Raw genomic sequence first — 21471 nt, 5'->3', positions numbered from 1 at the left:
CTGAGGCACATGTGTCTTTTCAGCTCCTGAGGAGCTGTCCTGTGAGCAATGGGTGCATCATCTATGAGAGATGGTCCATGTGTGCTTTGGTCCCACTGTGGGAGCATCTGGGAGCCTGGCTGTTGTGAGAGACCGGCTCTGCATCATTGCCTGGTCTAATGAAAGACATCCCTGTACCCTGATGGGGCTCAGATGGGCTGCGTGCTCTAAGATGATCTCAACCATGAGGAAATGGTGAGCCTCTCCGAGGAGGAGATGGCCATGATTCACTCAGATAGAAATAGAAAAGCMAAATAAGCAAATGGAAACTCCCTATTGACCAGGTTCCTGCAATTGAAATGGGTTTTTACTACCTATTCCAGTATTCATTTGAAAATCATATGCATTTACTCATACACACTACAATCAGATGGTTTTTAAGCCATTAAGGCCCATTGGGTCAATAACCATCATTTTCAAAAATCTATTAAATTCCCATTTCCGTGGAAATAGAGCTTTTACAATTGATCATGGCTACTGACTCCCATTAAAATAAACCCTAAATGCGCAACTCCCCCAAGATGTAGAGCACTAAAAGACACTTTGCCAGGACAAATTTATCCCAGGGGAAAGTTGATGGCCCATTATGCTTAAGCAACATGAGAATTGTCATATAAGTCAGGAAGTTTAGGGGACTTGCATGGATTTGTCCTCCCTGAGGGGGTGAAAATGAAGGTTCATGCATTGAATCACTAGTGCTAACAGAAGCTCAAAGCCAGGCTCCTGCAGGAGCTTTTTGGGAAGCACTTCACTTATTTTGGATTAAATTTCAAGTATGTTAAGACTTTGGTTGTTTGGCAGAAACAAATGAAGTTTTAGGGCTGAAAWGATGTATGAAATGCTAAATTTGTGGATTGGTTCTTGGTGGCACAGGGTTTCCTGTGTTGCCTAGGTCTGCACAGGAGAGATCCTCCAGCCCTCTGATCATCTCCAGGRTGGAGATGATCCCAGGTCCCCATTTTCCTCATGCTGACAGCCCCAAATGCTGCAGCTCTGGGACCCTGAGTTCTGGACCATTGCAGGTGGGATCTCACAAGAGCACCCTAGAGGGGAAGAATCCACTCCCTTGTCTTGCTGGTCACACTTCATTTTCCATGCATGGGAGGCAAGATTGGTGCCAGTCCTAAAACTGGAGCACAGCAAGCCTGTGTGTCCCTGCTGAGCACTGGGGATGGAGGGTTACAGCTCTGGCAGGTTACAGGCCCTCTCCTTGTGGTGACCCCAAGTCCTGGCACCCACTGATGTGCCTGTTGTCTCCTCTGAGAACCGACAGTGGTTTCCAGGATATGCACCAAGCATGGGGGAAGAGCAATGCAGAAGAAAGGGGTCCCAACCCTGGCTGGGCAGAGAAGCATGGGGAGTTTTGTGATCCAGCTGTCCTTTCAGATTAGGGCTGTGCTGTTTGCCATCCGTGGCAGACAGCAGCAGCTCTGGGGACACGGGCTGGCTGCCGGCGGCGGCTGAAAGCTGCTGTGCCCCTTGGAGGAGAGGTCAGGTAGTCCCTGCCGAGATGGAGGCCATGCTCCCCTTGTTTGTCTCCCTTCATGCCTCCTTCAATCAGCTTCACTGCAGCCCTCTGCTCCCTCCCACAGCCCTGGATTTCTCTGCTCTGTGTGTCTGATCCTGACCCGGCACTTCTATTTCTGCTGCTGTYGTCTCCCTGAGATCTTTCTTGCTGGGGTTGATTTCTGGGCTATGGGGCCATGTGTAGGTGCTTCCATGAGGCCACTGTGAACAGACACCCTTCCCCTCTAACAATGTGGTGATGTTGGATGGTCTTGTGATGGGAGTGGAGGAGGCAGTGTAGTAAATTGGTGCTTTCCTCCTTAAGAGAGTTTAATTTGAGACAGGTGAAGAGGAACATGTGAGTTCCTGTTCCTAGATGGAGTGTAGACAACTATCACTAGAACAAGTGTGGGACATTCTCTTTTAGACAACTGTCACTAGAACAAGTGTGGGACATTCTCTCTTCATGGATTCCGTGCCACTTCAAGTGGCAGCAAGGACCACTTGACCACCTGGGATCACTGCTGGTTGGCCTTGGTGCTTTTGAAGTACAGGACTGACTCCTCCAGGAGCTCAGGAGAGACTGTCTACCAAACAGTAGAGAAATTGGTCTATCAAATAGCCACAACCATCAGCTTTGCAGGGCCATCCCAAGAGGCCCATGGACAGTCTGTGGTGCTCATCTACTCACRAGGCAGCTAGCAGGTGAGCGAGGCAGTGAGCCAGCCCTGCCTTTAGGGTGCAGATATCACAAACCCAGGGTTTTCTGTGATCCAAGCATCTGATGTACGTGTGCACCCATTGGCACTGGTGTCCTAAGGGTGCCTACCATGCTGTGAGAGCACAGCCTGGGGTTAACCTCCCCTGAGGCTTATTCTCAGGTTTTCAACCAAGTTGGGGACCATCCTTGGTTCAACCCCCAAAACATGAGTACCAGTGTGCTACATGCAACTAGCCTTAAAATTGGTCCCTGCCCTCTTGCCTTGCACAGAGCTGTAACAAGATCTAGAGAGGAAAGCAGAATGTGGCAGAAAAGCAGACAGTCTCTGGGCAGGCTGATAGTAAGGAATTAACACAGCTTTCCTAAAGTCAGGTGTCCTGTTGTGATGCCAGAGGCAAAGACAAATCCTTGATKCCTGACTGTGGGTTTGTTCCATGTTAAGGAGAACCTTGAATGTACAGAAGCCAGCTGTGGTGATTGTGGAAGTCCTGACAATGCCTCTGAGTCAAGATCAGARGGGCTGTCTCCAAGGTGCATTAGGGATCTGCTATTGACCTCCAAACAAAGATGATAAGGCCAGCAAAGCAATATTTGAGTSATTTAGGCTCTGAGTCATCAGAGCCTGGTTCTTATGGGTGACTTCAGCTACCCAGATGTTTGTTGGAAGAGTGATACAGCACCTCACAGGTCATCCATAAAGCTCCTGGAATGTGTAGAGCACTGCTCCTCATACAAATGTTGGATGTGCCAACCAGGAATGAGGCATTTCTGGACTYGCTACTCACAAACCAATAATTCCTGGCACGGATAGTGGTAGTCTTGTCTGCAGTGATCACAAAATTCTGGAATTTGTATCCTGCTGTGGTGCTGGTGGTTMGTGTAAGACAAAGGTTTTAGAACATTGAAGAGTAAATTGCAGCTTGCTCAAAGCTTAGTTGGGAGGGATTCATTTCCATGGGGGCTAAAGGAATGAGTGCTGGGAGTTTTCAAGAACACTCTCCTAGAGCCACAAAAATGATCCATCCCCTTTAAAAATAAGAAAAGTAGGTGGGAACAGGTCTTTAGAGAGGACAACCAGATCAGCCTGTATCATTGTGATCTTTGTTCACCCCCTTAGACATCAYGGCATGTACTTTATCAGTTGTTCTCCAGTCATGGGTCCTTTGGTCAGTCCTTCTGGATCCAGGGTGGCATTACCCCTGCAAATCTGTTACATCCACTGAGTTTAGTTTATCTATGAATGTTTGTATTTCTGCACTCTTGCCTTTTGCTTTTTGCCCCCTGCTCTGTATTCCTACATCCCACACTTTCAGAGTTGGGACTTGCCACCTCCCCAGTGGTCCATCTTCCCTCCTATCCAGTCCAACTGACATTTCAGCCCCCATTCAACCATTGCTACTTTAATAAAAAAAAAAAAATTGTCTTTATCTTGAGCTCTGCTCCACTACCCACTTGGGTAAAGGTGGGAACCATACTATACTTTTGTCCAGGGATGCATCTCAATTACATTGAGCGTCAGCTCCACTTTCCCTACTCAGCARATCTGCTTCTTCCTTCTTTTGCCCATATTTCTAAAAGGATCTTTTACTCATTGTTTTCAAGGGAGTCAGCTTGATTTCAGGGAATTCCATTTCACTTGACAGCTTTGATGCAGCGGTGTCTGCTGGTCAGTCCTGCTTTTTAATTCTTCATTCAAGATCTGTGCTCATCCCTCCATTTGAGCTGATCTGAATCAACTCATTGTAAGTTCAGGCCAAGTTTTCTTTCTCTCATCTGCTCTTCCATAATTTCTACACTGCTTACCAAAACCAGGTCTAAAATAGCATTGCCTTTGGCTGATTCAGTGATGATTTAGTGAATAACATTTTAGCCAACACTTCCAGGAATATCTGGGCCATGCCATTGTTAGCAGCACTTATTCTTCAGCCTATCTCAGGGCAAARTGCCCTGCAGGCTTTCTGGTCTAACACTAATGTTATTGTCTTTCTTTCCCAAATCTGACCTCAAGAAGTTGCGTACTACCCTCTGATGTAACAGAGCTGAGTGCTAGCAATCTGCAGCCTTCTCTATGAAAGGGCCACAGCCTTGAACCACGATGTGTTTTTTTGATCCCATCTACATCTTTTGCCTGTGCAGCTCTCTGGCCCTTCAGCATCTGCTACTGCTTCAGTCCCATACTCACGCATGGRGATTGAGATTTAACTCTGAATCTAACAGGAGTTGCTCATACATGAGAGAACCTCCTGATCCTGAAGGATCCTGTTTTGCCATCACCCTCTTTGACATCTTGATACTCAGTCACTCATGCAAAAATTAAACTCTTCTGCCAGAGATGGCTACTTCTTAGGCTGCTGTTCTACTCGTGTTGTCAGTGCCTCAGAGGTGGATTTTTTCAGGCATGTCCRCAAACTGCACGATATCCTCATCCCTTGTGGACTCAAATGCTCTTTGGCTGGAGTCCAGCACCCAGTGAAGTTGATGAAAGACTCCCGAGCACTACAGAGGGTATTATTCCAGCAGTGTTGTGCTTCCTGTGATCCCAGGGGAATGTCTGGCTGTTTCTCAGCCTTCCCTTCACGTCTTGCATGTGTTTTGTATCAGGCTGTGTTACCAAAGCCTGTCCAGATGAGAGTCATTTGGATGTTGCTGCCTTGTCAAGTTGTCATGATGCTGGCAGAGAAGTTTGTGGCATACCAGCAGAGTGCTGGACTGGAGTCAGGCTCCTAGATGTGGTCATGGGGATGCAAGCAGTCTTAGCAAGTACRGAAGGACTTAAAAACACAGCATCTCCCCACCTGCATCAATATCAGAATTTTTGGGGCAGGTAAACCTGCAGTGTGAGGCAGCTGCAGTTAGAAGGATGACCATCAGCCTCATCTGGAAGCAGACCAAGTGACACATCTAGGCTCATCTACTGTGCCAAGGTGGCACCGGGGTTACACTGTTGTGGTGGGCTTTGTCTGCCCGTAGTAGGGAAGAGAGAGGCAAGRCTGAGACATGATGAGAGCAGGGATGAAGATTTCCAAATTCTAGCACGSAAGATTCATTTATGCAAGCAGAAAGTCCACGTCTGGAGGCTTACATCTTTAGAACCCTGATGAAGAGTCACCATGAAGAGGAGTCCTTAGGTGGGCCAAAATGGAAATATTTGCTTTGACTCACCGTCTGGAGAAGCATCTTCCTTCATGGATGATATGGAGAATTTAGAGATTCTGCTCTCCCAAAATGTTTATGCCATTTGAATCAGCACCTGTCTTCATGGYTTGAGCTGTGGCTCAGAGACAAGGTTGCTGTGTTTGTCATTAACCCTTTGCAGCCTTGGAGAAATGTGTTATTTGCACACTAAAAATGTTATTGGCAGACTGGTGCTAATTTCTGGGAAGTCTGAGGGATTCCTCATTTGTCAAGCAGAGGTTTAGGGGAAAAGGGAGCCTCTCTGCTTGCAGGGAGTAGGAAGAGGAATTTCCTTGTGGTGGTTGAAGGACATGAAAGCAGAGCCAGGAATCCCCTGTGACTTCTTTAGGCTGTATGGTTAGCTGGAGCTGGCWGGSTCTCAAGTATTTTCCAGTTGTCCGTGGAGGGCACTTGGACAGCTTCCACCCAACCCCACTCCCACATCCCCTTTAGAAAGGTCTACAGGGAAAATACTCCTATTTTTGAATTGCAGTGGAATTCCTGTGGCATTAGACACTGCACCCTTTGCAGTACCTAGAGAATCAAGTTTGGTTCGTGGTATTGCAGGGGGTATGTGCTGGCCTTGCTTTTCATTTAGAGGTGCCACCTTTCGTGTCTTGGTGGTCATGGCCACTTTGTGGCACCTTTGTTATGATGTAGCTGTCGCTAAAAAGTGCCACTCTTCTTGCATTAAACCATTCCAGGCTTGTTTTATAGCTTGGCTGTGCTTTCTGCTGCCCCATGGAATAGCAGATCCTCTCCTCTCTCCTATGTGTGCACCAGCAATTGTCCTGTGATTGCTACCAGAAATTTGTGCTGGAGAAGCTGTAGCTGCTCTGCCTCTCCCAMGTATATCAAGTCTTCTCCTTTGACCAAGACAGCCCAGAACATGACTTGCAACCATGGTTAGGAAGATGCTGTCTCCCCTATGGGTCAGGGCAAAACTTTCCAAGGAAAAGCATGAGAAAAGAAYGTGAGTTCTCCAGGGAGGTCTGGATCATGGGTGCAGTGTTATTTTTCAACTGCTCAGAAAGGAAGCTTTGAGTCTTTAGACTTTAATAAGGTAAGGTCTAGTCAGTAAGAATTTATTGTGCAAATSTACAGTCATTTGATGACTTTCCCCTTTGATGGGGTGACACAGGGAAGATGGACCAGGACTCCAAGAAGAYAATGGACACAACTGGGAATGTGAGAAATTTGGATTGGACATTAGGAATTATTTTTAACTTGAGGATGCTTAAACACTAGAATAGGTTGCCCTGAAAGGTTAGAAAAACTCTATACTGGCTCTTCYGGCTCCAGCTGGACATGACCTTGAACAAGGTGATCTAATTAGACCTGTTTTAAACAAGGGGGTCAGAATGGCCTGTGGAGATCTTCTCCATCTACAGCTGGGTCTCTGATTCTATTGTTCTGTGGTGACAGAAGCTGCTTCATCTTCTTTTCCTTCTTTCCACRGCAAGAGGCACCACAGGATGACGGCTGCGTGTTATGTCCCAAACAAGTAAAACAGGATGCAGTGTGGTGCCTTAGAGTCATCAAACAGTGCCATTCAGCACAACTTTGAGCCAATAGCACCTGTTGTGAGGGAGTCCTTAATTTCTGGACTCATCCCTTCAAATACCATAATTTTGGAYGGTGTTCATTCCCATACTCATGTCTAATAATGCCAGTCCATCGTGCTCCTTTCCCTAATCTCACTACTGTTGCACATAATCTTCTTGAAAGCTCCTCTCTTCCAGGTCTGCAATGCTCCCCAGGTCCAGGTGGTATCACCACACAGCTGGTTGCTCACCACTGAGCTTTGGATGCCCTTGGAAAAAACATTTACTTTGAATCTGGCAAACCTGAAATCCCATCTTTATCTCTTCTGTCCTCTGCCTTGTTCTTTGGGGCTGGTTTGGGTTTTGTCCCTCGGCTGATAGCTGTAACTTAATGTATGCTTCTGTCCTTCCTTTGTGCTTCCATGTTGGTTTGTAGTGCCCATTCTGCTGTAAATATMATCTAGTTTGGAATACTCTAGTCTTGTAGGCATTGGAAAACCATTTGGGAAGCAGAGGAGAGTGCTGTCCTTTAGGCTTTTTGTGGAGACCAAAGGCTGCTCTGCCTTCTCCTCAGGGAAAATCACAGAAACCGCAAAAGATAGGGAGAGCATAACCTTGGCAGGAAGCAAAAGGCTCAGATGCCAGTTGGATGCTCCTTGTCTGACCTAAGGATGCCAGCAGGAGATGTGGATTGAGGAGAATTGGAGTTGCCCATTCTAGAATTGCCCATTCTGGTCTTGCTCGCATCTTTGGGGAAGTTAGCAGGACATTTATGCTTTCCATGCCATAGCAGGTGAAACTGGGGTCCTTTCCCCTCCTAGTCCATCTAACCTGTCTGAACATCCCTCAGTGCTGGAACTGTTCCATCTAACCCTTACATGTCCCTGAACCATCCAGATCTCTCAATGGAGGAAATTACAGTTATTTATAATTAAGGCTTGACAAAAAATGYTGCTAATGTCAAGGGAACGGCAGGCGACAGCCAGAAAAACATCATGTCTCCAGAAGAGGGGATGCAGGAATATCCCTCTGAATAGGGCTGACGTTGACTCTTGGAATTTGGACAGCCTGGAAGGCTTTGGGGCTATTTTTTCCAAGATATCATAAGTCAGGAATTGATGTTATTTTTAAGTCTGTGTCCCCCGAGCAGCTCTGATGAGTGAAGGAGACTTTCTCTCCCCCCTCCCCCTCCTTATGCTCTATTTCTATGAAATTTTTGCTTCTATTCCTTCCGAGTCATGCCACAAGTATGTCCTTCAGGTTTGTTTATTCTTCTCACTATCTATTCCTCCCGGCCTGCTCCCGTCTTGGTTGGGTTGAAGGAATGGCGTCAGCGTGGCGCGTGTCTGGGATGCTCAGGCGAGACATCACAGAGAAGGGATCAAGTTCTCCTAATTTGTCCTTTCCGGCTGGGAGAGTTTTCTCTCCACAAGCTGATGTGGCTGCAGAAACCGTTCTGGGAATGCTGCTTTGTGGTGGGAGATCTTGGGGCCTGGTGAAGACAAGCTGGTCATCTCATCTCGCCACATAGTCCAGCCAAGAATTTTCTGAAGTAACTGAATCTTCAGAGTCCCTGGGAAGGTGGGTGAGATGCCTCCAGCCTGGGATGGTCTTTTGGGRCTTACTGGTAGGGGAGATGCAGTCAGAAGATGCTGATTATCYGACTCCTCCAAGTCAGAAGTGACTTTTGAAAGCCTCTGCTAAACCAGGTCCAGGGAAATAGCCCTTGGGTTTACCCAGCTCTGTTCCCCATGCCATCCTGCTCTAGTTTATTTCTGGAATCCTTTATTTTTACATTTTTTCCTCCTTCTCTTTAATTTGCTGTAGCARCCTCTCTCTTTCTAAACAAGCCTGTTGGTGTAACAACTTGACTAGGGATCTTGCCATGTCAAACAGAGCATTTGCACATCTCATTGGTTTCCTTTCTCCCTTCACATCTTGGATGAGAGCATGCCTTTTTTCCCCTTAGCCCACACTTGTCTCCATCCTGCTGTCTGTCATCTCAGTGATAAGAAATGCACTCATGGTCATCACTGCTCATGGACACCACCAGAAGCAGCTTGTTCAAATGGAGCTGGTATTCCTTCATGCCTGTGCTCCCTTCATAATCAACCCATGCTGCTCAAAGATGCCAATTGCTCCTGGAAGCATGGGAATAAGTGAAATGCTTTCCACCACCTTAATGTTGCTGTTGGCCTCATGCTGCAGGTTTAGTCATTCTTATGACATATTTCCACAATGGTGTGTTTCCATCATCATTCCACAGTGATGTATTTAAAGTCTTTCCATGAGCTGGTTTTTTTTTTTTTYTTTTCCTTGCTCAGAATCTCTTAAATGAATGTCTTCACAAACTGTGGGTCAGGGTCCTCAGGTTTTGAAGAATTAGAGACAAGTCATAGAAATTTGGAGACAATGTCTGCTACCTGTCCTAATCCTGTCTCAATCCACGAGGTTAATKGTGATGCCTTAGGATTTTAGCTTCTCTATTTTTCATGTATCTGTAATCCTTGAATTCTTTAGTGGATATCTCCAGACTCCACAGACAGTGCTGAGCTCCTGCTCTCCCATTTTTCACACAAAACAATTCCTCTGCAGCCCCAAACTCAAGGACACCTCACTGTGCCAGCCCCAAAAGATGGAAACAACAGAGAATTGGGGGGAGCCAACTTGGAGTGAATGACTGCATTGGCTGCAGCTGCAATTGGAGGATTCAGGCCCAATGTGCAAATGGACAAAACTTACAAAGTATGAAAAACCCGGGACCTGTTGTCTATTTTGGGTGTAGCCCCTGGGTGGGCTGTGACTGCCCTAAAGGTACCTGAAGGCCCTTCAATAAATAGAGCTGCTTTTTATTCTCTAAATTTTGTCTAGCCTCTCTTTTAGGTAAGCCCAATAAAGCATCAATGGCACAGATGGTGAAAATGGTAGTGGGTTTATGGAATCACAGATTAGAGAGTCATAGAATATCCTGAGCTGGAAGGGGCCCACAAGGATCATGTAAGTCCATTCAAAAGAATACCTGGAACTGGCAGCACAGTCTAAGGCCTTACAATTCCAGTACTATTATGATTGGAATTATTATTGCTGCTATTAAGTTAGACTTTGATTGTTTTGCATAGCTGAGGACATGAACTCACTAAAGACTAACACTGGGACTGTTGGTGTACTGGTGAATGTGTTACAGACTTTTGACCTGTGCAGAAACGGTCACAAAAGGAAGAGTGAAACCTAAATTTCCTGACTGATGGATTTTTCATTTTTTTTCTCCAAGATCTGAGATATGCCACATCGTGAGGATCGCTTCATGGATGGTCAGACATACCCATGTGTGTTACTGCAATGTCTAGGGCCACCTCTCCCACCTCTCCCACCTCTCCCACCTCTCCTGTGGTCTTTAGAAATAGATGTCTTGGATATTCCCATTCCAGTATTTTTTCTGCTCCTGCAACTCTTTATTCCCAGCCCTGAAGATGGGAGGAGAGACAGACAGCAGTGTTGTCAGACTTTCCCCATTAAACTTGCTCTTCATTGGATCTGACTCCAGAGATTACCCTCTCCCCATTAAGCTTATTTTGGGAGATCTTGTTTTTTTTCCCTGATGGCTCCCACAGACATCCCTGACCTCCTCTRAAAGATTCAGATCCTGTGCAAAGGGACAGATTGATATGAAGAGGGCCCAGCTCAGTGCTGGAGAGACCCAGGCAGAGCCTTTTCCCCGGTCCATTTTGAGCAGAGCTGCAAGAGTTAATTTTTTTTTTTTTTAGTTTTTGAGCAAATTCTGAGATACCTTTTTCTCACGCTCTTTCTTGTGCAATACATGGGGATGTGTCTTGATGAGAGATGTGCCTATGCACTGTAGGGGCAGCCCTGTTTTTGCCATGTACTGCCATCTCTGCCATACTGCTTTTGCGAGAGAGAAGGATGCAGTGGAAGTACAGATAGATTAGAGAAGGTGGAGAAGAGTGTTCTTGGCCCAAGCTGACAAACCCTTTCTCCTCTCAAGAGCAAGGTTTGATGCCCATTCCTGTTCAGCCCTGTGTCAGRGCAGCCCCTGAAAACCCCTTGTTAGAAACAGTTGCAGTTCTGGATTCATTTTTCTCTCCCTCCATTTCAAATTCTGCTTCTCTGATGCCAAACCCTCTAGCAGGACCAACCTCTGCATTTCTACCTTCTTCTACATTTTCTCCTCCTTTTATGTTCCTGTTATCTTATTTTGTGGGGCTTCTTTTGTTCCTGTGATTGGAAAACCTTTTCTGAGAGTAGAACTCCCCAAGAAAGCTACTGTAGTAGCAAAACTTCTTCAGGCTTGCATGAGTGCCTTCCACCCCTACCCAAACCTCTCTCTAGCAGAACTTGCACCTTRCAGAGCACAATTTGTAGTGCCATGGGACATCCTGTTGAAATGCTGAATTTTTCTATGCTTTAAAACCCTGTTGGCTTCAGAGAGTTGAGGATGTCTCCAGGTCTGTTGCACCCTTTGTAGGATGGGTTGTGCTTTTCTTCCTCACTCTGTTGAGTTTCTRCCTCCTCTCTCTTGTCCTTGCAGGGCGTACATGAGTGTGAAGGAACTGAAGGAGGCTCTGCAGCTCAACAGCACCCATTTCCTCAACGTTTACTTTGCCAGCTCGGTGAGGGAAGAGCTGGCTGGTGCTGCCACTTGGCCATGGGATAAGGAGGCCCTTAGTCACCTGGGTAAGTAAGTTATCCCATTCATGGGTCTCAGGATTATCGGTTTTCCTCTCTCTTCCTTGACTTGGCAAAAAGAGGAGGATGTGCTGCGCCTCAACATTGTGTTGTTTGATAAGAAAGTCACAATAAGAGGGTTTGGGTGCTCCAACAGCTGCTGCTGCAAAGGAAGGAGCTGCCTGTTCCCTGTGTCCACGTGGGCGAGATGGTGACGTTACACAGCAACAAGGGATTTCAACATTGTTCTGAGAAACTCTGGATGGTGAAGGCAGTGAGGCAGTGGGACAGGGAGCTTGGGTGGGACAGCAGGTTAAACCCCAGGGCAGACTCTGGAGAGGGTTCTAGACTCAGATTTGGCTTTTCCAGGTCTGACTTTTAGGATTCTGGGGATGGTGAGCTTCACTCCGCAGCATGTAAAGCAAACAGAGTGTCAGTGTTTTCAGAGCTGACATGCCAGATTTCAGCAGCTCCAGGGCTGCCCAGGCAGCAACCACAACTGACCCCTTCTGAATCCAGCTGCAAGTGTGAGGAGAATGATCAAATTTTACCACGTTGGCCTGATGCAAGTTACTCCTTGGCCTCCGTGGATTCAGGGCAGACCCTTWAAGTCATCAGTCCTCATAGGCTACAAAGCAGCCAAAATGGCAACTGGCTCCCTACAATGTGGTTGTTTTGTGCATTTTCTGCTATTTCTGTTGTTTCTCTTTTTCCTGCCTCTCCTACCACCTCTTCAGTGTCAGAGTTTTCTGGCAAAACCCTTTATGGCTTTGCAGTCAAAATGTTTAACATGTTTCTCAGTAAGTAACTGGAAATAATTACTCCTGACACCTGCACAGCAGACCTAGACCTTCTGCTTTTACAAGTGCGTGATGTTCAACCCTTAAAAGYATTACACGGCTGTTAAAGACCTGTTTTAAAGTTCCTTTTTGCTAGTTTCCCTCCCTCAATGAGTTTCAGGGCTGTTTTTTCAATAGCATATTGCTACAGATGCTTGTTGAGGAAGGCAAATCTCCATGAAATTTATTCTTTCAGCTTCCAGAAATCACTTCCAAGGCTCAGTTTGACAATCATCTGACTGCAGCAAGTGCTTCAACCACACACGTTCTCCTCAAACCCCTCCCAATGGCTTGCAAGGAGCTGTACAGAGGRGTAATTGGGGTGAATGGACTCATCAAAAGCTTTCATTTAGCTCCAGACTCTGAGCTTTTGTCCAGACAGGGACATGAGAATTGGCACCATCTGGAAATGTTGGATCAGGGTTTTAGTGGAGGAGGTTCAGGGGAAAAGGGGTGTTGTCTTGACTCTGGTGCCAGAGCTGTGAAGTATGAAGCTGGATCTGAACTCCTTTSAGGCTCTGGCACAGACTGAGGACTTTGGTTCGAGACTGTCCTTGGTTTTAGATTTAATGAACTTGGGAGGGTGGGCGGCAGGCTCTGTTCTCCACRAACAGTGAGCTCCACCACATCATAATTTGCTTTGTTCCCTGCACAATATATATTATTGTCCAATACAGAAGAAACTTAGGACTGAGGAGGCCTTGAATATGTGGCTTTTGACAAAAACTCTCACAAGAGGCTGCTGGAGAATCTGAGTAGATGTGGAAGCAAAGCGGTGAGTAAAGAGCAAAGGAAARCCTTGGAAGGAGTTAATGGCAGTTTTAGAAAAATTCCTGAGCTTAAGGACCAAACTGTGGCTAGGGTGGAGACAAGAGGGGGGATCTGTCTCCAAAAAAACAGACTCCTATCCTTGTGCTGGATCTTGCTAATCTCCTGTCTATCCTGACCTTAAAACACCAGGGTGAGCACACAAGACCTGCACCCCTCATGCTGCTTTGCTCCTGCAGAGCAGAAATGCCATGCTGATTTTTACCTGCACACAYACAGACTCTCTCATGCTTTGGTTTGCTGCGTGAATCAAATTGGTTCCTTGACTTCTCTGAGAAGCCAAACTGTCTCTTGGCTGCAGAGAATCTTGGTCAGATTTTGCTCTATTTGTTTCTCTGAACTGGGCTTTCTAAGATATTTTCAGGAGGAATATCATGAGACCTTTTCTTCTCAAATTGCCTTCCCTTCTTCTATTTTAATACTTTGCCTCAGCTCAAAGATCAATAAACTTATTGTTCTCCATCGGTTCTTCTCTAGAATTTGTATAATCTGCCATCTGGATTTTGAACTCCATATAAATAATTTCTTCATGATCTTTGAGTGTGTTTATCAAGAGGGTCCTCCTCACCTTCCTGTTGGTGTCATCACCTTCTGGAACTCTTCAGTGAACTTTGCATTTTGTGTTCTCTTCATAATGCTTGTTTGGGCTACCAGAAATTATATGACTATTCCTATGCTGGTTACTTACAGTTCTGTTGCCCTCCTCCAGACTTTTTTTCCTGAGGAAATTTGATTTTCAGGCAGCCATAGTTTACCAATAATACAGCCAGCAGCAGGTAATTTCAATGAAGATAATTGCTGTCGTGGAGAGGGTGAAGTGGTCTATGAAATTTCTGTGTAGAGTGTATCAGCTGCTGTGGAGCCCCTGGACAGAGACAGCTTGCTGCCAGCCAGCAGCAGAGGTRGAAGGTCTCAGGTCTGTTTGCACCACTCCCTGTGACCATACTGTCTGTCTCAGTCTTTCCACCATAATCACAGTGAGTTCTTCGCAAATTTGGGTTTCTTGGAGTCTGGAATGAGTTTTCTGAGAACTTAAAAGTAAATCTCTTTAACTACAAATCAGAAAGGCTCAAAGAACCTCTTTAAAAAAACCCACCCAAATCTTAGCTTTCTGTGGCGGAAAGCTTTGTTCAAAAAACCCAGCAATGTAATAAAGCAGATGCTTTAAACTTCGTGTGTAGCTGCCTGTGAACTGCATAAACATGGTGGGAAGGCAAGGCAATTGTGAACACTTGATGTTATAAATACTTTCTGCAGTTATATAAGCTGAGGCCAGCTCATATATCTGGCAGAGGTCAGTGAATCCTGAAGGAAGGCCAGCCCTTCCACCCGAGGTACCTTAGGCACTGGCCATCTTCCTGTCTGACTAACTGTCATGCGTTTGTTCCATTTACTGCTGTGACTCAGTGCTTGGGGAGCACTGGCCCTGCAGCGCAGGTTCAGCTTTGTGCTTTGCTGTTCAAAGCTCCTGTGGTTGCTTGAGAATGTCCCCTGGGACAGCCCTGACCTAGGAACAGGTTGAGGAGTCCTTCAGCAATGCCGTTGTTCCTGGCTTGTAGCAGGGAATGTCTAGGGAGCAGGAGCTTCCAGGGCTGTGTGAGTGAAGGAGAAGCACCATCCACACCAGCACCAATCATTCACTGTGCTGCTGGGCACATTTATATCGTGTTGCTTGATCACAGTGGAGGTTTTGCCTTGGGGACATTAGCAGGTAGGTCTAGCCTGGAGGGACAAGGTGTTGTGAGGCCGCACCTGAGGCCTTCCAGCCACCTGGACTTGGCTGGGTGAACAAATCCAAAGAAGTGTCTGATTCACCTGCCTTGGAGTGCTGGACCCCCTTGATATCACACAGAACATGGAAATTTTTAGCTTTGTTGTGTAAATGCTGACCTTGTGAGCCTCCTTGAGCTGGTTCTCAGGCACTGAAAGCCCAATTTAGTCCAGCTCCCAGAGCAGGAGGAGGCAGGGGTGAGCAGGGACTGTCTGATCTGCAGTAGAGAGAGAGGGGAGGGTGGTCCTGTTGGGATGTTATGAACAATTCCACATCTTGCCATCACAGCCAGGATCCTGCAGAGGGGAAGAACTTCCCGGTCCAAAGCTGGGAGCTCTCCCAACTCCTCAGGGAGCAGTGGGGACAGGGAATGAAGGGATAGGGATGTTCTGGAAGGCAGAGTTCTCATGATGTTTCTAATTCTGCCATTTAATTAGCTGTTAAAACGAGTACTAAAAATATGATCATCCTTGTGGAGTGCGGGGGAGGAACGGGATAGGGGAAGCCAGCAGAGAGGAGGGGAGGGGACAAGGTATCCCAGCCTTGGCATTTCTCTTCTGTGACAGTTTTCTGCCTCCCTGTACTAGAATTCCATCTATTCCACCACATGGGAAGAGCACTGGGTTTCTGCCCACAGGGCTGCTTGGYCACAGGGCCCCCAGTGCCCCTGGTGTCAGCCCCTTTCCCTGTGGTTACTGCTGCAGGATGCATGCAGGGCTTTCCCATCTCATTTACTTGTTTATGAGCACTATTTTCTTTCYATGTGCACATTCCTCCTTTCAGACCTTTGGGCAGCAGCCCCCCCACCCCCCACCTTGCTCAGGCTGGAGTTTGGCTGAAGAGATGTCTTTTCTTTCTATTCTTTCTTCTCTCATGCCATGTTTTGACTGAAATGAGAAGCAGCTTTTTTTCCCTATTGGTGCCCACTGGCATCAATGGGATGCTTTTTGCTCTCTAGAGCATTCACCAGGGCGGCTGTTGAGATGGTGATGGCTACCAGAAGCCTAAGAGTTGACAGAAAACAACATGAAGKTCCCAAAAGGATTTTTCAATCTCTGTACCTTCGTGTGAGCCATCTCCAGGCACTAAAGGGTAAACAGCTGACTGAGGAGATGCAAAGTCCTCTGTTCTGTTGTCTCACAACTGGGGAGAAAGGGAATGCAGCTACTTTGTGACCCATCCTTTGCCTCAAGCCCTGGGCAGAAGATCCACGCTGTGGGAAGGAAGAGCAATAAACATGAATTTTGAGCTAAGAAATGGTGCCACTTGACAGGTCTGTGGTGCCTCTCAGCCCTTCCATGGGCCACACACAGGATGCTCCACAGAAGATGACACCCTTATTTCTTCACCCCTTGTTGGAAGGGCTTGGGAGAATTTCTTAGGGCATCTCTGAAGGTCCCTTTCAAGCCCCCAACTCCGTGTTCACTCAGCATGGCTCCCCCAGAGGAGTCCCAGACCTGCTGGTGTCCTGCCAGGGACACTGTGATCTGCAGAAAACCCTCTCTTGGAAGGAATGCCCTGTACTCGAGGACATGAGGCAGTCCGGTAGCGCACGGAGCTGATCCAGGAGCAGATTTCAAGCAGTCTATGTGGCTGGAGACAGGATCACACTGTGGCCACCTGCCAGCTCTGACTCTGCTGGCAGGGCAGTGATCATCAGCAGAGATGCAGTAGCAGAGGCTCTGCYGTGAGGTAGCTGGCACAATAAATCCTCCAGGGCCCTGCAAAGGAGGRAGCAAGCTGTGCCGGAGCCAACTATTCACCACACTGCCATCCAAGCTGTCTGGATTAAAAGAAGTTGTGTAAAAACAGCCTCCCAAGACATGGAGGAGTTGCCTGGAGTCAGCCTGGGCACATGCTGGAATCTGCTTTTAGCACCCCTGTCTTGTTGATGCTCCCCAGCCCTTGCTCCTCCACTGTAAGGCAGCATGGAAAAGTGGACAGAGCATGAAAATGAGAAAAGAAAAAGGGGGGAAATGGGCAGTGAACAACCTCAAAACAGGGCGAAAAATGCAGAAATTCCAAAGAGTTTTGGATCTGGACAAAATAAAGGAGGCAAATTAAAGGAGGCCAGCGAAGCAATTTTTAATTTTTTTTTTTTTTTGAGCATCTTCTGTGGATGGTTTCCTAGCAGATGCAGTACAGAGGCACCAGTACAGGGTGTGCACCTCAGGTCGGGAGCTGGAGGTGCTGGCAGTGAGCAAAGGGAAGGCTCTGTTCCACCTGGCTTTTGCCAATATCCTTGATCCTTGTTCTTCCCATCACAGATGGGCTCGCAGGAGAGGAAAAGCAACTTGTCCTGCAGCCATGGGTCAGTTCAGGACAGGATCATCGGGAGCCCTGTCCGGTTCCATGCTGTTGCTCTCAGTATGAGGTGGCAGCTCTGGGGCAGTTTCTGGGGGACAAGATTTGTGCCTGGACATGAACTGCCCCTTTGTGTCCCCTGGAGTCAGGAGTTGGGGTGCCTSAGTAAAGAAGAGCAGCTTTGTGATGGTTTGTGAGGATCTAGTTGGGTTCATTTGGTGCACCTTGCTCATGTGCACACCCCTCTGAAGGGGAGGAAGGGATCTTCAGAAGCTCTGTCTTGGGAAATCCCACTCTAAAATACACTGAATTCAAGTCGGGTTTGTGGTAGAAGCTTAGTGGATTTCAATAGCACCTGATGAGATTTTTTTTTTCACCCCTCAGCCTGGTTTGGAAGTTGAAGCAATAAGGGTTGTTTCTCAGCAGGGGCTGGAGGCAGTGAGCTTAAAGCTCCATATGGATTTGGGCTGGAGCTGGCTGAGTGTGTTGGGAATTTGCTCAACACCTCACCTGCCAGGTTATTCTCACCTGCCTTGGAAGCTGGCTTGTCTTAGACACCTGTCTAGGCCAGGAACTTTCCTTTGATTCAAAAGGTGATCCCTGTAAAGTCACAGCACAGCTCGTTTTGATGCCCTGGCTCCGAACCTCATGTGGAGTTGTGTGATCCAAAGCGGACACAAAATTACAAATATGCAAAAAGACTCAGAGGGAAATGGTAGCTGAAATGATTGAAGATGTTAAAGGGGGAATAATGTGGCAGGAGGGGGAGAAAAAACCACCCACCCCATTCCAATCCAAGAGAGCAAAGGAGCCTCTTGCTATCCTACAGCAGGCTGAATAGGTCCATCTTTAGGTCTCCATCTGATCCCTCATCTGTGGCCTGGAAGCATAAWGAGAGGAGTTTTACCTGTCACAGGTGAGTAATGACAGATGCCCACTATCCCTTTCTTGGAATGATGCTCTCTGTACTTGCAATTCCAGGTGGAGTTGTCCTCAACCCCGCTTACTACGGTATGCACGGCCACACCAACACCATGATCCACGAAGTGGGACACATCCTGGGGCTCTATCATGTCTTTAAGGGAGTGAGCGAGCGGGAATCTTGTGATGATCCCTGCAGGGAGACCACCCCRTCTATGGAGACTGGAGACCTGTGTGCTGACACTGCCCCCACCCCAAAGAGTAAACTCTGTCGGGATCCAGACCCYACCAATGACACCTGTGGCCAGACACATTTCACGGGGACGCCCTTCAACAACTACATGAGTTACACAGGTAACAAACAATCATTGCTGGCAGTCACAAGTGGGGATCTTCCTTAAAACTTGGGTTTCTCTCCCTTCCACCTCTAYCAGTAGTACCTTCTCTCATTCCCTAACCAATGTGGTCCCTCCTGGTGCGTTGGGATGTGGCAGGCAGTGCTTGCAGTAACTTCTTAACCCCTTTTTTTTCCCTCAGGCTATTTCTATCTATCCTTCCCTTCCTGCCAGTGGGTCATTGGACATGCACCAAGGCTGCTCTTGTCTGTGTGTGTGCCTTTGTTCTCCAGTCCTGAAGCTATTACTTTTATTACTATTATTATTGTTATTATTGGTGTTGTTGTTGTCATTATTGCTGTTATTGTTGTTATTGTTGTTATTGTTGTTATTGTTGTTGTTGTTGTTATTGGTGGTGTTGTTATTATTGTTATTATTGGTGTTGTTGTTATTATTGGTGGTGGTGTTGTTATTATTGTTATTATTGGTGTTGTTGTTGTTATTATTGGTGGTATTGTTGTCATTATTGTTATTATTGTTATTATTGGTGGTGGTGTTGTTAATTATTGACCTCCTGAGCCCTTTGGCGTGATTCCCAAAGGCATGCCACAGGGGGCTGGTGTTTCTCCTGGCACACCAGCAGACCCAAAGCCTGGGGAGCAATTCCCTGCCCTTCCTGCCCCTGCCGCGGTGCCGTGCGGGCGGTGGCACTGCCCAGGTGTCCCCGCTGGTGCTGCCGGGTGCAGGGACATGGAGCTGCTGAGGCAGTGCCATCTTGTGGCTTTGGGGACACACGACACCAAAGAGCCCGGCAGCAGAGCCGCAACACGCTGCTGCCTCCCAGCCCTCCCARAAAAGTTTGGCCAGGAGGAGGGATGCATGTTGGTGTACCCTCACCCTCAGCCCGGTCTCTCTCGTCCCCAGATGATGAGTGCACCAACAGCTTCACCCCCAACCAAGTGGCCCGCATGCACTGTTACCTGGACCTGGTGTACCGGCACTGGGGCCACAGCAAGAAGCCGGCGCCCATCCCGATCCCTCCCATGGTCACCGGGCAGACACAGGACTCCCTCAGCATCTACTGGCTGCCTCCCATCAGCGGTGTCATCCACGAGAGGTGAGCATCCCGTGCTGGTGATGGTCTAGAAGGGACAGGGGATCTCTCAGTGGTGTGGACCCCCAATCCCCTTCCCACCCTGGTGGTTTCCAGCACAGCCCTCAGACACAAGAACCAGGCTGCTGTGATGGCCCCCTGGCAGAGGGGCTCTTCTCTTCTGCAAGCTTCCCACTGGCAGGGTGCTGGGAGGGGAGGCCAAAGAGCATCGGGAGGCAAAGCCAGCTCTGAAACCCCAGAGTGCAATCTGGGAGTGAAAAATGACCTTCATTTAGCACTTATTGTATAAAGTAGCTATTTACCAAGAGGAAATGCAGCCTTGTGGTTAAGGCAGGGAGCTCGAACCRCAAGAGCTGGAATTTGTTCCCAGCGCTGTCGTGGACTCACAGTGCAGCTAACTGGGGGTAAGTCAGGAAACGTTTCAAGCCAGAGAAATGATGCCAAGGAGCCAGAGTTGTTTGGCTGGTGACTGCATGGGCATGAATGTTGTGTAGCTGTCTGTCTTCTCCCCACCAAGGGAGCCACCAAGACCTGGACACACCACCAGTGTCTCTATTCAGCAGCCCCTCTTACTAAAACATTTCAGTTTGCACCAGGTTTTAGGTGGTGAAACTTTTTTTTTCTTATGGGACCATAAACACTTACATAAAGAGCTATGAACTTGTTTTGAAGATGCTTCATAAAGTTGCCTCTTATAATTAAAAGATGAATTCTGTTTGATGGTGGCTGGGGCACTACTGGGTCAGTGTTTGCTGACTTTTCAAAGAATGGGTGCTCTCTACAGTGGGCYTTTTGCTCAGGGGTAACAAGAGCACATGCATGCCACCCACAGACAGGAGAGGCTCTGAGTGCTGGGTAGCCTTGAGTCATCCGAATAAATTGTTTTTTTGGAAATTAAGTGATTTGGAGCAGGAAAACATGTGTCTAGAAGGGAAACCATCCCAAGTTGTCACTCATAACTAGCTCAGGAGCTGATCTACTGTGGGAGTCCGGCATCCCCTGAGATAAACTGGTCAAGGAAAGCTGGCCCTTATTACAGAAAAGTGTCTTTATCTTTCCTGGAGAGCACAGGAATTGACATTATTGTGACTGGTTTCTATTCCAATAATGCTGAAAGCCAAAACCTGACTCTGGGTTTAGCAAAGAGAGCCTTAATTGCACCCACCCTATCCAGGGGTATTGCTCAGGGAACTGTGGGGTCTGTCAGCTCTGACTGGTGGGGCAGAGACACAGAGCATGGAGAACTAGACTACCCACAGAGCATGGAGGAGAGGAGAGATTAAATCCAGCCCATCCCATGGCCACTCTTATTTCCCTGACTTTGAAGAAGCTTATTCCAAATAGGATTATATATGCAGGGAGTTTCGGAGATGTTAGCTCTGTTTTTCCAACTACCTGGACTGCTGTGGGTTTCCTGGTTTCCTGGTCCTGTTGAGCCATGCCGGTGTCTGTGCTCTGTCAGCAGGGAGCAGGACACGCTCTGTGACAGCTGTGCTGAGGATGGCACCTTCCATCAGTATGTGCACCAGGCCTCTTCCCCTCGGGTCTGCGATTCCTCTGGCTACTGGACCCCAGAAGAAGCAGAAGGTAAATGTCTCTTCTCTTTTCCTATCTGAGAATCCCCAGAGAGAATCTTGCTGGGACAGGAAAAAAATTGTTGTTTTTTTTTCTTTTAGAGAATCAGTTGTCCTC

At 47.4% G+C, this 21471-nt stretch overlaps 1 protein-coding gene across 2 annotated transcripts in view; it reads left to right on the top strand.

The window, feature by feature from the left end:
• The window catches only part of PAPPA2 (pappalysin 2), an 89494-nt gene that overhangs the window by 17091 nt on the left and 50932 nt on the right, over positions 1-21471 (top strand). Inside the window, exons 3-6 of one of the 2 annotated variants that reach the window (XM_057379659.1) lie at positions 11531-11676; positions 18391-18684; positions 19590-19782; positions 21245-21366. In XM_057379659.1, the coding sequence (XP_057235642.1) occupies positions 11531-11676; positions 18391-18684; positions 19590-19782; positions 21245-21366 (755 nt within the window). Of the gene's footprint in view, positions 1-11530; positions 11677-18390; positions 18685-19589; positions 19783-21241; positions 21367-21471 lie in introns of both variants that reach the window. The other variant, XM_057379658.1, reaches the window with a different exon arrangement.

Source organism: Malurus melanocephalus, unplaced genomic scaffold (genome assembly GCF_030028575.1).
Source record: "Malurus melanocephalus ecotype Western Australia unplaced genomic scaffold, MMel_1.1 scaffold_416, whole genome shotgun sequence".
In the NCBI taxonomy this organism is placed as follows: domain Eukaryota; kingdom Metazoa; phylum Chordata; class Aves; order Passeriformes; family Maluridae; genus Malurus; species Malurus melanocephalus.
The sequence above is the reverse complement of the archived record's forward strand: the minus strand, read 5'-3'. Positions and strand labels throughout refer to the sequence as shown.